The following is a 16,021-nucleotide window of genomic DNA, read 5'->3' as shown; positions in this document are numbered from 1 at the left end:
AACTGGGCAGAGAAATTAAGTCACTCGCCCCAGAGAGTCTGTGGCAAAGCAGTGCCTGGAATCGTCAGAAGTCTCTGGCTAGCTCTCTGCTTTAACCACAAGCCTCTTTAGCTAAATGGATCCATTTAGGTGCCTCGTCCGAGCTGAACGAAATGTAAAAAACAAACAGCATCAGTGGTGGAAACAACAAGATATTCCCACTTCTTTACATCTGAACAGCATAAGAGAGCAGGGGGTTGGACTAGATGATCTCCTGAGGTCCCTTCCAACCCTGATATTCTATGATTATTAGTAATGCAGGTATGAAATATTTAAATACAATTACCTCAGTGATCCCTTAAAAATGCAGATTAGATAGATTAAATATTCTGGAGCAGATCATCACATGGTGTTAATTGGCATCACTCCTATTGAAGTCACTGGAGCCACAATGATTTACACCAGCTACGGATCCGATCCCAGCATAATTAATTGTGTTCACTTGAGGGAAATCAGCAGCACCTTAAAAGGCTCATGTGTGGTACGGTTGAACCATAGAGCTTCCCTTTAAGCACTGCGGGATCCAGTCTTTATCACACAGGGTGGTAATAGTGTGGAAATTGGATTAGCTCTCATTGCCCCAGCAGCATTCTGAAAAACCCAACCGTCTGATTGTCATCCACACATCAATTACAGAACAGCAAGCATCACACAAGTAGGACATAATTCTGTCACAATGCAGGCTGTGAAAAATCATAGAATATCAGGGTTGGAAGGGACCTCAGGAGGTCATTTAGTCCAACCCCCTGCTCAAAGCAGGGCCAATCCCCAATGTTTGCCCCAGATCCCTAAATGTCCCCCTCAATGATTGAACTCACAACCCTGGGTTTAGCAGGCCAATGCTCAAACCACTGAGCTATCCCTCCCTTTCTCCCTCCCATCTTGAAAGGTATCTCTGTCCTTTTTAGGGACTGCTTTTTATTGACTAGAACAAGAGCATAAGAGCAGAGGGGGAGGAGGGGAATGAGACCATGATGTGAAATAGGAGAGAGTGCCTTTAGGGAATGCGCATACTCCCTGTAATTGTTGTCCAGCACATAGATGATATGAGGATAGGTGCCCTGTGTGGGTGTGAAGGAGAGATTCAACTACAGAAAATTTCAGTGTTTGACAGCAACAGAGCCTTTTATAAAAGTGACATGCTTCCAACACTGGAAAAAGGGGAAAGAAAATTACCTCTCCTAAGCATGTCAGAGGGATTATCTATTGGGATACATCGAAGAGTAACTGCAGGAAAGATCAAAGTGATTTACAGACATGAATTAAAGCATCACAAACAATCCATGTGAATTCCACCTTTCTATGGAGCATTCAGCAGAGATCATCTGTTGGAGTTGGGGGATGGGGGAGGGCGGGGGGGGGGAGGAGATCTGGTGGCCTTTGGTCCCTCAAGTCTTTTTCTTTCACTACTCTACTCCTGAGAGATACCCAGAAGCAGACCTTCAGAGGCGGGTGTATGAGGTCAGAAACAAGCTTCCTCCTTTGTAATAATGCAAAGTCAGAGGCATTATGGAGAGTTTAAGCCTTCCTCTGAAACATCTAGATTTGGCCGCTATCAGAGACACAGGATAATAGATCAGCAAGGTCATTGGGCTGATCCAATATCACAATCTTTTCCATAGTTATAAATAGGACACCATTTTTTGTACACAACATATCAGACTAACATCTAGTCAGAAAATTACCCTCTTAGGCAGAAACAAAACTGTACCAGGTACGGGCCAGACTGCTCAATTAAGTATTGTGAGCAAGGAACTGAAGAACAATGGGGATCTAGGCAGTGCTTAATTTGCGCCAGGGCTGAGCTCCAGTGCCTCTAGGCTTGGCAGTTCATAGACCTGGCACCTCTGGGTTTGCCCTGTCAGTTATGAAAGTAAAAAAATTTCTTGAGCCTTGGCACCTAATTGCTTGAGTCAGAAACCTCTTTCATTTCAAAATTAAGCACTAGGTCTATGCCTAGCTCTGCCTACGACTCATGGCCTGCAGGACCTTGGGTGGGAGGAGGGGAAGAGGCAAGGGGGCACTCAATTTACCTGTGCTGCAGTTTACCTAGCTGTAAAATGGGTATAACAACATAGCTGCCACACCGGGTACTGTGAGGCTGGTTTATGAAGCACTCTGAGATACTTCAATGAAAGATGCTCGAAGCGACATAGAGAAGACCATCTAGCCCAGTTATTTGCTTACATTTGAATAGCTTGATCCCAAAATAGTTCCCTGCACACCACACTTCCTCTTGCATTATCTAGTTTAGTGGGGGGGGGGGGGGGTATTGCCTTGTGGCCAGCCTGAGTTCGGCTAGCACCACTCGCCAGCCATCCACCCCCTCCTCTCCTTTAACCCCCTCCGTGCCTAGCCATGAAGCACAAGCCAGGGATGACCCACCACGGGAACTTGCGGTGGGTGCCCCCTGCAAGGAACAGGTGGCTTGTGAAGCAGGCGATTTCTGTCGGAGAAGCGCGGCGGGGCTGGCGCAGGAGAGCGGGCGACGGCGGAAAGCCACGTTCCCGCCTCCCCGCCCCTGCCCACGAGAGCGCAACGAGCCCCCCCGGGGCTGGTGCCGCTGCGCCCTGCGGGGCCGGCCGCGGGGCCGCGCCGGCCTCTCGCCCCGCCCCGGCCGGTGCTGAGCAGCCGGCCCCGCGCCCGGCACGTGCGGGCAGCGCTCAGCCCCGCGCTCCCCCGGGACCGGGCTCCGCCGCGATCGCACCTGCCGCCGCCGCCGGGGAGGCTCCAGCCTGCGGGGCCGCCGCCGCCGCCGCCGCTCACTGGCACCGGGCTGCCATGCCGCCGCCGCCGCCGCGCTTCTTCTGCAGCCCCCGGGGGCGGGCTGTGCGGAGACCGGTCCAGCATGCACCGCTCGGCGATGTCACTTCCTGAGCCCGCCGCCGCCGCCGGCCCCGGGAGCCGGGTCGGTGCGGGCCCCGCGGGCTGCGCCGGCCCCCGCTGTCTCTGCACCGCTTGGGCCGAGCAGAACGTGAGCCCAGCCGCCGCCTGGGCTTCAGCCTGGGGGCCACGCCGGCCGCGGGATCCGGGCCGCGCTTGGGCGTCGCGCACACCCAGAGACGGGCCAGATCTCCCGCTTTGAAAAGGATCATCCGGATTATAGGGGCTTTGGTTTATACAGGATCGGTGCTTCATGTGTAATGAAAGCGGGGCTGGGGCTCAAGCAAGTTTTTTACTTTCATACCTGACTGGGCAAACCCAGAGGTGCTTGGGCCCTGAGCTGCAAAGCCTAGAGGTGCCAGGGCTGCCCCAGCACAAATTAAGCCCTGTGTAGGACCCGATTACCCTCCCCTCCCGATTTTTCATACTTGTTGTCTGCTCACCCTAGCACACACATACACGGTAATCTCACCAACACAAACGTGCGATAGGATGCCAGCGCAGCAAGGGCTGCATTTCCGGGGCAGAGGAGTATTTGCTGTATATTCAAAGGTTTCAGAGTAACAGCCGTGTTAGTCTGTATTCACAAAAAGAAAAGGAGGACTTGCGGCACCTTAGAGACTAACCAATTGATTTGAGCATGAGCTTTCGTGAGCTGCAGCTCACTTCATCGGATGCATGTAGCTCACGAAAGCTTATGCTCAAATCAATTGGTTAGTCTCTAAGGTGCCACAAGTCCTCCTTTTCTTTTTTTGTATATTCAAACTGTAAAATCTTTTGGATCCTTCAGGCTGAAAGACCCTGGAAATGTAAAGTGATGACTATGAGGGTTTTTTAAAAACAAAATGTCTTTGAACCATACAGAACAGAGAGTGAAAATGGATCAAAAATAAATGATGACAATGAAAAGAAAGCCTTCAAAATAAAATGTGTAGATTTAAAGTGTTAAATACGCACAGGCAAAAGTCTAACTCAGGCCAGGGCTTGCATATGTGCCTTTGCTCATTCCAGTCTTCCCACTGAGGTCAATAAGACTGCTCATATGGATAAAGTTGGGTCACCTCACCTGCATAAACGTTTGCAGGTTTAAGTCCTTAAAGTGTGAATGCCTGCAGCCATAGCACCAAGTGCTGTGATCCATCGGCTAAGCAGGGCCAGTACTTAGATGGGAGACCTCAAAAAAACATCCACCATGGGGCAACTGTCTGTATTTCCCACTGTTGCATTGGTCCTACTGTTAGCAACGTTGGGAGTCCCACTGTGGATAGGCAGCTATAGGCACTTGTAATACCATGTTATTTAGATCTGTTCCCCTCACCAACGGGCTGCTCAGCACCTTCTTCCTCACACAACCCTTTCTTTCTACCCTTCCACTTCCATAATTCACACGCTCTTCAAAGTCACGCCCTCACAAACTCACCCAAGCTCCCTTTGGCTTTAGAAGCCCCTCTTGAGGGCCGTAGCTTCCCAGGCCCGAACAACCTTCCCTTCAACGCACAGTGGCCAGACGTTCCAAACTCATCCCTTTCCAGGATGGAATACGCTGCTTCCGGACACTGGTGCCCAGGAAAACTTCCTGTTACTCATCCCCGTTACTCTTTTTCTGATGGATTTATCTCATTGACGTTCCTCTACCAAGCGGAAACTAGACACCAGCTGCTGGCTCTCTTTACAAATGGATGCAATCAGGCTAAGCCACTGGGTGTGCGTCAGGAGATTCCCCCACCAAAAAGCAAAGGCATGATTCGGATTCGAAGGCAGCTTGCTGCGGCCACAGTGCAGACTACTGACCACTATACGATCACAGCCAGCCGCTGGGTGACACAGCAGCTGAGTGGGAACTGCTCCCTTCTGCGCTCTCGGGGCGGCCGCTGACCTCACCTATGGCCACAACTATTTCTCAAGTCTCCCCATTACTGTCACAGTTAAAATCGTAACAAAAGGAAAAAAAGACAGGAGGCCAGCCTGCTGCCTGTCCGCTTTTCTCTCTTCCTCGCCCCTTGACCAGTTGCCACTACGTTAGGTTGGGCGATTGTCCTCATGCCCTTGGCCAGAGTATTCCCCTTTGCGACTCTGAAGTGTGCCCTGACATGCAGGTCTTGAAGCTGGGCCCAGTGGTGGAAGGCGATGTGGAGGCTTTCACTAGGGCTGTGGTGGCCTTGCAGGCTAATTATCTCTCTGGAGATGAAAATCCACACTGCGGGGGTGTGTGAAGGGAAGTCGCCATTGAAGGAGATGAGGAATGTGCTGGATGGGCAATGCATCTCTTTCTCCCCATTCAAAAGGACTCTCCCCATCGGGGAATCGAACCCCGGTCTCCCACGTGACTGGTGGGGATACTCACCACTATACTAACGAGCAAAGGGGCAGGGCTGTGCACTGCATGGCTCTGTGGGACATGAGCTATGGCCAGTTGACAGCACACCAGGGGCCCTAGCAGGCAACAACACTGCTTGCTCTCTTCTCCTTCCTAAAGGCTTTGGTTGGCTGCAGCAAGAGGCCTGGGAAACGCCCTCTGCCTCCTTACATCCGGTTGCCCAACACCTGCCTGGGACCTTTCCCTCACCGACAGTTGTGATGGTGTTTGAGGATGAGAAGAGGGCATTTGAATGGGAAAGAAAATGGATGGTAAGCCAACAGAGTTTTTTCAGGAAGAAGCAATTAACATAAAAGCTTTGGCTGTGGTCAGCAGTAGTAGCTGGAGGCTTGTGATGATATGAGTTATGATCCATGACACATTCAGATGCTACCACAGCTTTGGAGAAGAAGTGACTCTTTTATAGACAAGTAGGGAATTGATTTCATGGCATCTACAAGTCTGTCAGGTGGAAGCAAGGGGCTCTGAGAGGAGGCTGTGGAGCCAGAGTTAATGTAAATGTGTCTTTTTATGGCCCAAGTCCCCCCTCTCTACTATAAGCAGAGAGGAGCTGCCATGCTCTGGCTGAGGTAAGCAGCGCTCATCCTCCTTGCTGGTTAGTGTGGTGAGAGCTCCCCCTTCTGTTTCAATCTATTTAACTGCTGCTACAGGCTGAGACACTGCCTCCCCCCACACATACCACCTGGGAAGTGCTGTGGTGTGCTCCCCATGAATGCAAGTCTGACCTGAAGGGCAGGTTTCAACCAAGCCATCTCTAACAAATGAATGGAAAAAAGAGGGAATGCAAGATTTTATTCTGTGATTGCTTTTCAACAACAGTAAACATAACTTTTGAAAACCAGCTACCAACCATTTCTGTTATTGTTTCTCTCTAAGCCACTGTCTGGGAAAAAGGGCAGGAATGGTCTTTCTCCGTACATTTCTTATTTCTCTGCTCCATGTGCTCCCTCCTCTTGTTTCAGTCTGCAATGTGCAAGAGAGACACCGCCACTCCTCCCAGGCATCTGATGTTGATGGCATGAATGGAAAACTAAAGGGAAGGACAAGCCAGGAAAACCCAACTTGCTGTGGTAATTTCCTGTTTGGGCAGTGCTCAACAAATGTTGCTGAGAAGCTACTACACCTGTCCTTTCCCTAAACCTGGATTCTGGCTGTGGGGGAGGGAACAGCTTTCCAGACAATGTTAAACTTAAAAACCTGGCTTTCAACTAGAGGATTCTTGCTCTTCCATACAGTGACCCTCACATTCCTATTCAGATGCATCCCAAATACTTTGTAAAAAACAGTGCAAGGACCTTTGGGCCCCCTAGCATCGGAAGACCAGTTGCAACAGTCCAGAGGCAAGGAATAAGGGAGATGGCTCAGGGCGCTACCCCCTCTACCTGCAAAAAAGACAATTGCAGGGACTCTCATGTGGAATGGGATCAATGTGTGCAGGTTGAGAATTTTTATTCTGGAGCAAACCTCAGCACCCAACATGGGATAATGGTGGAACCACTCTAGCAGGAATCCTGAAGGTGGTGCCAGCCTCCCAGTGGGGACTGATCACTAACCAGACAGGGTTTTACTTAGAAGATGGATCCTTAAGGGGCGACTCCCATGTGATTGTCAAATGCAACAGAGATGCTTCACAGACACTGCACTACAGGTGGCTCACAACAGCATTAGCTTCAGCAGCACTTTGGACAGAACAGAGACAGTATCCGGGGCATTAGCTGGCGGAGACAATGCAGCGTGAAGAAGCCAGGCAGGCTAAAGCAGCTAATTTGAGAGAGAAGTAGCCACTTAATTAGGCATATACTCTAGGCTCCCTCATTTATTTCCCAACCCCCAACAAAGGCAATTTTGGGCTAACTGACCCTTCTGGTTGAGAAGAGCTAGTTGCAATTGCTAGCAGTGCCCATCAACTCTGCTTCTAGCTCAGGCTGAGTGGGGGAGATGCTTGACAATGCCACAAGACATGCCTGCCCTTTTAACAAGGGCTAACAATAATACCTAGTCCTTGCATAACGGTGGTTGTTTTCAAAGTGCTTTACAAGCGTCCAGTTAGCTTCATGTCACCCCTGTGAGGAAGGAAAAATGAGTAGCAGCACAGGTTAACAGATAGAAAAACTGAGGCAGACAGAGAAGTTAAATGAATCACTCGTCCTAGGGAGGAGTCAGTGACGGGGCCATGATCAGATATCCCTGGCTCCCAGTCCTGTGCTCACTCCTCAAGCTGTCTCTGTCAGATAGACAAGCATCGTCCCATCAAGACACTGTTCCCAGCACAGGTAGCGAGGAGCTAGGTATCATTAATCCCTTTTCTGCACAATTAGGATTTTTTTCACCACACGATGCCCCTGGCCAGTTCTTAGCATGAGGGTCTTGGCATCTGCAACAAGTGGAGATGTACTGAATACATTCTTACTCTCATTCAATCTGAGCTGGATGATGGCATGGAGCAAGAGATTAAATATCACCCCTCGCCGAACTGCTGTGCCTTGCTTAGCAATGTCATTTACCAAGGATGTGTGTCTTGCAAAAGGATACACCATGTCCTGTGCGCTTAGATGGGTCCTGGTCCTGGCTGGGAGGCTCTCCAGCAAGGTCTGAATGGTCCCTTCTTGGGCTGGCTCCATCTCACAACTCCCACTCTGAAGCTGAATACCAAAGGAAAGGGATGATTTCCAGACCAAAGGGCAACTAACTGGTTTGTTCCTTCACATCTCCATCCCTTACTTCCCCCACTCCCTCATCCATGGCAAAGATAGATGCTCTTCTTATTACAAAGGGTGAGATTCAATAGGCAGAGGGACTCATAGCAACATAAACAATACAATCTGGGCACTGCTTGAAATGTTTTGCTTTCCCGTTCCACAGTTCCTCCCTGACTGTACCAGATACAAACAGCCAAGCTGATCATCTGCAGGATCCTCCCCATCCCATTACCTTCTACCTCACAGAACCCGACGCGTTTCCGAAGTCTCATAGCAAAAACAGAAGAGATTGTTTGCAGGATCCCCTTCTCATAACCTCTTCCCACATTCCCCCATTTCTCTTTTCCTCCTGGGCCTTGCCAGCACTCTTACCTGAAGCAGAAAGAGGCGTAGAGCCTGGGATGTGGCACCAGGAAGCTCTGCTAACTTGGCTTTTGCTGCCTCTTGGAGTATCTGGCTAATTTCACTTTGAGAAATAATACCGCTGCTCTGATATCTCACAAACTTGACAAAGAGGAAAAAGGGACATTTAATAACAGAAGTCATACGGATTCCAGCAGTGACTCATCTACAGCTACACAAGGAAACTGCACTTAACCAAAGGGGAGATTTCAAATCAATTTAGTTAAACCAATGCAAAAGGCTGTGCAACCACTCTACTTATGGTTTAAATCAGGCTTAATTCAGTTTAGCATTAGTTAATTAAGAATCAGTTGAAGCCAAACCAAAATAAGCCATTCCTAAATGGAAATAAGAGTATCCACACAGGAGTTTGCACTGGTTTAACTAAACCTGTTGAAACATCTGTGCAGGCAAGAGCTCAGCTAGGGAAGGGCAGCGTCTTAGATCATTAGCTGCCATCATCTTTCTTTCAACAATATCTTCACATATATTTGACATGTGAGATCAGTGCTTCAACAATGCAGTAAAGCAAAGAAAACCACATATTCCCTGTTCCTCTTTTGTCTCCCCGCCCCCACGTATGATGGGAATGTTACACAGAGGAAGAACAGGTCAAAATGTATAGGTGACTTCCCTTCTGCACTTCAAGAATATTAGTTTGTTGTCCAATTATGGGCCAAGAATACAGGTACAGACTGAAAGCAATGGAAGTGTGTGAGTTGGGAGGTAAACCTATGATGATGTACTGTCCAATAACTATGTACTATGATGTACTGTCCAATAACTTACACACCTGCATTGCACTAATACACAATCGATTCACAGAACTGTCTATTCCTCCCCTGCTCACCAAAGTCATCAGCCTGAGAATTTCTGGACGAAGGAAGGAGTTCTCGCCACCATCCAGTAGTGTGAAGAGCAGGAATCGATTCCAGGGCTGTGAGATGACATGGAGCGCTGGAGGAGCAAGAGAAACTCATCACAGGTGGTTTTAAAAACTGCAGTGGCAGGGTGCTCTTAGCTAAGAGCACTCCTTCATACCAAATCCAAATCCTTCTGTTCTTCCGCGAGACACCAAGCCGCTGGAGACAAAAGTGGTATTTGTTTTATATCCCTTCATCAGGGGAGGGTTTATCAGCTAGGAGGCCAAAGGCTTAGCATCTTCAACCACTACTTTCTGGTTTGGGGCCTCACCCCATGACTTGAGCTCATAGCTAATTCAGACACTACAGTGAAGTACTGGGTGTGGGGGCTGCAGTATCAGATGAGCCAATCATCTGAGATAGTAAACCCAGTTGCCTTCTCCCCATTTCTGGCATTTGTACAAGTGATAATTAAACTGATCTCCTGGGGCACTTTTCAGACAGAGTAGCGGGCTATCCCTAGCCCAGAACGACAAGGGATGCACAGAATTAATCTGTCTTGCATAATTTTGTACTTTCTCGCATAAAAAACATTTTGCCTAAGAAGTGCTGCAGTTCTGCCTTTTGCCCACCAGAGGCTGCTGTGGCACCAGAAGAGACAGCTGTGTCCATGCCAGCTGTACTAGCACCACAGCGGCCTCTGGTGGGCACAAGGCAGAACTGCAGCACTTAGGCAAAATGTATTTTATGGGGGGGAAATACAAAATCCTATGCCCAATTCTGCAGAATTCCCCCAGGGGTAGAGTTCATCACAGGACCCTGCCCGCAGAACTAGGTTTGGACAGAGCAAGGCACACAGGGCTGTTGGGGGGGGGTCACAGACTGGGGTTCAGAATGGCTAGTGGGCAGGACAGAATGGAGCATGGGCTCAGGAGTGTGGGGCTGCAGAGACCCATGGGGATGAGGGGTGTGGGGACAGGGGCAGACGTGCCTGACTGAATGGGAGAGGCTTGGCGTCAGCCAGGGTCTGCATGGAGGAGGCTTCCCAACACCCTAACAATTCCCACCCCCCAAAAGAAAAACCTTTCATCCACACTCAACAGCCTCCAGGTTCACTCCTAGGCTCCTTCCCTCTTCCTCAGTTCCTCCATTACCCCTGACTTCCCCAAGCCTTTGCACTGCTTCTGACAGGTGCAGGAAATACAGTTCTGTATTGTAATTTAAATGAATTACACAATGTTCTGTATTAATATGCCCTGTAAGGAACTGATTTGTCAAAAAAAAAAAAAAATTACCAGAATCTTTTTTTTTTTTTGGGTCTGCATTGTTGCAGACACACCTGCGGACAGATATTTTGAAATAAATTACCAAAATAATTGTAACTGGCGTGATTATATTGTGTTATTTTGACAAACAAAATATGCAGATTTTTGCAGAATTTTCAAATAGTGTGTGCAGAATTTTTTTTTTTGGTGCAGAATTCCCCCAGGAGTAGACCCTGTCCACACAAAAGTTTATAATGGTTTAATAAAACTAGTTTAGTTAAATTGACTAAAACCCCTGTGGACACTCCCATTTCAGTTTTGCTTAAGCATCTTCCTAATCTATTTAAGCTAAATAAGCCTGGTTCAGACCAAAAGGAGCATCCACATAGCCTTCTGTATCCACATAGCTAACGTTTTAGCTAAATCAGTTTAAAATCATACCTTAAATCAAACTGGTGCAACTGGGTGTGTAAACAAGCTCAGGGCCTCAGAAAAGCTGTACCCCTTTGGTTGTCTTCCCACCATTTGTAGGTCATTCACCTTCTTACGTTGTAAGCTCTTACACAGGTAGGGAGCATATCTTCCTGTGTATTTCTATAGCACCCGGCACAATGGGACCCCAATCCTAACCTGGGGCTCTGGGCACTACAGCCATAAAAACAGATCCATACTGTTTTCCCCTTTCTTAGAATTCCAAACGAGAATACTCCAAACTCCACAGTTTGTGATACTAGACTGTTGTTAAAATGCTGAAATAGCATGTGATCTGTTTAATATTGAATCAGTGGAACCTCCTACTAATCTGCTCTCTCTTTCTGTTCTACTGGGACTTTTATCAGAGACACACTTGGACTACTGAGTAGCATTCATCTGTAACATCACATTTTCATTTACGAGTTTCCTCCCTGCCAACAATGGCCCTTTTGTTTAGTGCTCATTCATTCTTTGGTGTTCTCTCTCTGGGTATGTTTACACAGCCCACAGAAGCAGAACTAAATCACAGAACTAAAAACTAATGGTAGCTTAATTAATTAATTGCATTTATAATGGGAAAGCAGAATTAAGTCCAGACCAGTAATATATATATACTTGGTGCTTTAATAGGGCAAATTTCACAAAGCACTTATGAGCCAAACCAACTGGGAGGAAGAATTTAAAATGAAAAATGTGAATGATAATTGGGAATCATTTAAGAACACCTTACTATAGATCCCCAAAAAGCCACAATCGAGGAAGAAGCCAGTACTGATTAAAAATGAACCTGGTTTAGAGGGGAAGTTGAAAGCAGCTATAAAAAATAATAAAATATATATATATATATATATAACAAATGGAAAAAGGGGGAACTTGATAGCAATGAATATAAGTCAGAAGTTAGGAACTGCAGAAAATTGATAAGGGAAACAAAGGGACACAAGGAGAAATTTGTAGCCACCAGAGAGAAGGTCAATAAGAAGGAGTTTTTTTAACTATATTAGGAACAAAAAGAATCCTGACAGTGGTATTAAGTACATCAGAAGCATGAAGCCTGCTAAATAACCAGTGGGGCCCCTGGACGATTGAGATTCAAAAGGAACACTTAAAGACAATAAAGTCATCGCAGAGAAACTAAATGAATTCTTTGCTTCAGTCTTCATGGCTGAGGAGGCTAGGGAGATTCCCAAACCTGAGCCGTCTTTCGTAGGTGACAAATCTGAGGAACTGTCACAGATTGAAGTGTCACTAGAGGAGGTTTTGGAATTGAGAAACTTAACAGTAACAAGACACCAGGACCAGATGGCATTCACCCAAGAGTTCTGAAAGAACTCAAATGTGAAATTGTGGAACTATTAACTATGGTTTGTAATCTGTCCTTTAAATCAGCTACTGTACCCAATGACTGGAAGACAGCCAATGTAACACCAGTATTTAAAAAGGGCTCTAGAGGTGATCCCGGCAATTACAGACCGGTAAGTCTAACGTCAGTACCGGGCAAATTAGTTGAAACAATAGTAAAGAATAAAATTGTCAGACACATAGAAGAACATAAATTGTTGGGCAAAAGTCAACATGGTTTCTGTAAAGGGAGATCATGTCTTACTTATCTATTAGAGTTCTCCGAAGGGGTCAAACAAACATGTGGACAAGGGGGATCAAGTGGACATTGTGTACTTAGATTTCCAGAAAGCCTTTGACAAGGTCCCTCACCAAAGGCTCTTACGTAAAATAAGTTGTCATGGGATAAGAGGGAAGATCCTTTCATGGCTTGAGAACTGGTTAAAAGACAGGGAACAAAGGGTAGGAATAAATGGTAAATTTTCAGAATGGAGAGGGGTAACTAGTGGTGTTCCCCAAGGGTCAGTCTCAGGACCAATCCTATTCAACTTATTCATAAATTATCTGGAAGAAGGTGTAAACAGTGAGGTGGCAAAGTTTGCAAACGATACTAAACTGCTCAAGATAGTTAAGACCAAAGCAGACTATGAAGAACTTCAAAAAGATCTCACAAAACTAAGTGATTGGGCCACAAAATGGCAAATGAAATTTAATGCGGATAAATGTAAAGTAATGCACACTGGAAAAAATAACCCCAACTATACATACAATATGATGGGGGCTAATTTAGCTACAACTAATCAGGAGAAAGATCTTGGAGTCATCGTGGATAGTTCTCTGAAGATGTCCACGCAGTGTGCAGCGGCAGTCAAAAAAGCAAACGGGATGTTAGGAATCATTAAAAAAGGATAGAGAATTAGACGGAGAGTATCTTATTGCCCTTATATAAATCCATGGTACACCCACATCTTGAATACTGCGTACAGATGTGGTCCCCTCATCTCAAAAAAGATATACTGGCATTGGAAAAGGTTCAGAAAAGGGTAACTAAAAGAATTAGGAGTTTGGAATGGGTCCCATATGAGGGGAGATTAAAGAGGCTAGGACTTTTCAGCTTGGAAAAGAGGAGACTCAGGAGAATATGATAGAGGCATATAAAATCATGAGTGGTGTGGAGAAAGTGAATAAGGAGAACTTATTTACTTGTTCCCATCATATAAGAACTAGGGGCCACCAAATAAAATTAATGGGCAGCAGGTTTAAAACAAATCAAAGGAAGTTCTTCTTCACCCAGCGCAGAGTCAACCTGTGGAACTCCTTGCCTGAGGAGGTTGTGAAGGCTAGGACTATAACAGGGTTTAAAAGAGAACTGGATAAATCCATGGAGGTTAAGTCCATTCATGACTATTAGCCAGGATGGGTAAGGAATGGTGTCCCTAGCCTCTGTTTGTCAGAGGGTGGAGATGGTTGGCAGGAGAGAGATCACTTGATTTACCTGTTAGGTTCACTCCTCTGGGGCACCTGGCATTGGCCACTGTCGGCAGATGGGATACTGGGCTGGTTGGACCTTTGGCTAACCCAGTATGGCCATTCTTATGTTCTTATTGGTCTATTACTAGATAAAACTGGTGGAATTATCAATAATAATGAAGAAAAGGTGAGGTCTTCAATAAATATATCTGTTCTGTATTTGGGGCAAAAAACAGATGAAATAGTCTCATTAGATAATAACAATCCATTCCACTAGTATCTCAGGAGCATGTTAAACAGAAACTACTAAAGTTGGACATTTTTAAAACACCAGCTTCAGATAACCAGCATCCAAAAGTTTTAAAAGAGCTGGCTGAGAAGTTCGCTGGACCATTAATATTGATTTTCAGTAAGTCTTGGAGTATGGGGAAGTTCCAGAAGACTAGAAGGGTAAACAGAATCACCAGGATAATCGTATGCCAGTAAGCCACATTGATCTCAGGCAAGATAATGGAACAGCTGATATGGGACTTGATTAATAAAGGATTAAGGGAGGGTAATGTAATTAATGCAAATCAACCTTTTTCTTTTTCTGATGAGGTTCTAAGTTTGGTTGATAAAGATCATAGCATTGACATATTATTCTTAGACTTCTTAAAGGCATTTGATTTGGTACCACACAGCATTTTGATTAAAAAACTAGAACAATATAAAATGAATATAACAAGCATTAAATAGATTATAAATGGGCTGTGTGATGGTCTACGCCCCTAGTGTAGGGCAGCATGGCCTAGCAGCCACATTCTATAGCGCAGCCCTTAGGTGCAGGGCAGTGTGGCCTAGCAGCCAGAGTCTATGGAGGTGGGGTGCCCACCAAGGGGTGTGACGGCCCCGGTAGGGAGTCCCGGGCCCACCAGACTCCACTGGGCCCCAACCCAGGGCCCTAACAGTGGTGTAGCAACTTGTCACTGACTTAGCAGGGGGGTCCTACCGAAACATGCTGAGATTTCCCGGGTGGGAGGTACCACTCCGTCACCCTTCCTGGGTCACTTCCTGTGGTTAGCTGGGCCTGTCACCTCCGGCAGCTCCTCCAGTCGCCGGGGTTCAGGAGATCCCAAGGAGGCTCTGATTCCCAGCGTAGTCAGGTGCCGTGACTGGCCCTCCGCAGGAGCTTCCCAGACAGGTCCTTCCCCTGCAGCCTCCAGCCCAGAATGAGCTAGGCTTCCTCCCTTTATACTGCTAGAGCATTTGGAGCATGCCTAGTCCTGCCAGGGAGGTGGGACTTCCTCTGTCAATAATATGGGCCTAACCCTGTCTGGGCTAGTGCGGGGTAAGCAGACCCCGTCACAGGCTGACAGGTCTCAAAATGTAACTGTAAATGGGGAATCATCATCAAGTAGATGTGTTTCCAGCAGGGTTCTGTAGGGATGGTTTCTTGGCCCTAGGCTATTTAATATTTTTATCAATGACCTGGAAGAAAATATAAACTCATCACTGATAAAGTTTGCAGATGACATAAAAACTGGGGGAGTGATAAATAATGAAGAGGACAGGTCACTGATTCAGAGTGATCTGGATTGCTTGGTAAACTGGATGCAAGCAAACCATTTTAATATGGCTAAATGTAAATGTATACATCTAGGAACAAAAAATGTAGGCTACATCGACATGATGCGGGTCTCTATTCTGAGAAGCAGTGACTCTGAAAAAGATTTGGGGGTTGTGGTGGTTAATCACCTGAATGTCAGTTCCCAGTACTGTGGCCAAAAGGGCCAATGTGATTCTTGGATGCTTAAACAGGTGAATCTTGAGTTGGAGTAGAGAGTTTTTTCTATTTGGCACTGCTGCAACTGCTGCTGGAATACTATGTCCAGTTCTGGTGCCCACGATTCAAGAAGGATGTTGATAAATTGGAGAAAGTGCAGAGAAAAGACAAGAGAATGATTAAAGGATTAGAAGACATACCTTATGGTGACAGACTCAAGAAGTTCAATCTGTTTAGTTTAACAAAGAGAAGATTAAGGGGTGACGTGATCATAGTCTGCAACTATCTACATGGGGGAACAAATAGTTAATAATGGGCTCTTCAATCTAGCAGAGAAATGTGTAATATGATCCAATGGCTAGAAGCTGAAGCTAGACAAATTCAGACTGGAAATTAGGTGTAAATTTTTAACAGTGAGGGTAATTAACCATTGGAACAATTTA

General features: G+C 46.5%; 1 protein-coding gene across 4 annotated transcripts in view; it reads right to left on the bottom strand.

Annotated features, from left to right (window-relative positions):
* LOC140904886 (coiled-coil domain-containing protein 134-like) overlaps positions 1-16,021 on the bottom strand; it is an 89,458-nt gene that overhangs the window by 17,086 nt on the left and 56,351 nt on the right. Inside the window, exons 25-27 of one of the 4 annotated variants that reach the window (XM_073327216.1) lie at positions 9,251-9,357; positions 8,371-8,502; positions 7,804-7,941 (exon numbers count right to left, since the gene is read on the bottom strand). In XM_073327216.1, the coding sequence (XP_073183317.1) occupies positions 7,804-7,941; positions 8,371-8,502; positions 9,251-9,357 (377 nt within the window). Of the gene's footprint in view, positions 1-2,424; positions 2,628-2,746; positions 2,859-6,076; positions 7,942-8,370; positions 8,503-9,250; positions 9,358-16,021 lie in introns of those variants that run through there. The other 3 variants (XM_073327215.1, XM_073327217.1, XM_073327218.1) reach the window with 3 other exon arrangements.

Source organism: Lepidochelys kempii, chromosome 1, assembly GCF_965140265.1.
Source record: "Lepidochelys kempii isolate rLepKem1 chromosome 1, rLepKem1.hap2, whole genome shotgun sequence".
Classification (NCBI taxonomy): Eukaryota; Metazoa; Chordata; order Testudines; family Cheloniidae; genus Lepidochelys; species Lepidochelys kempii.
This window is presented reverse-complemented; position numbering and strand designations above follow the sequence as displayed.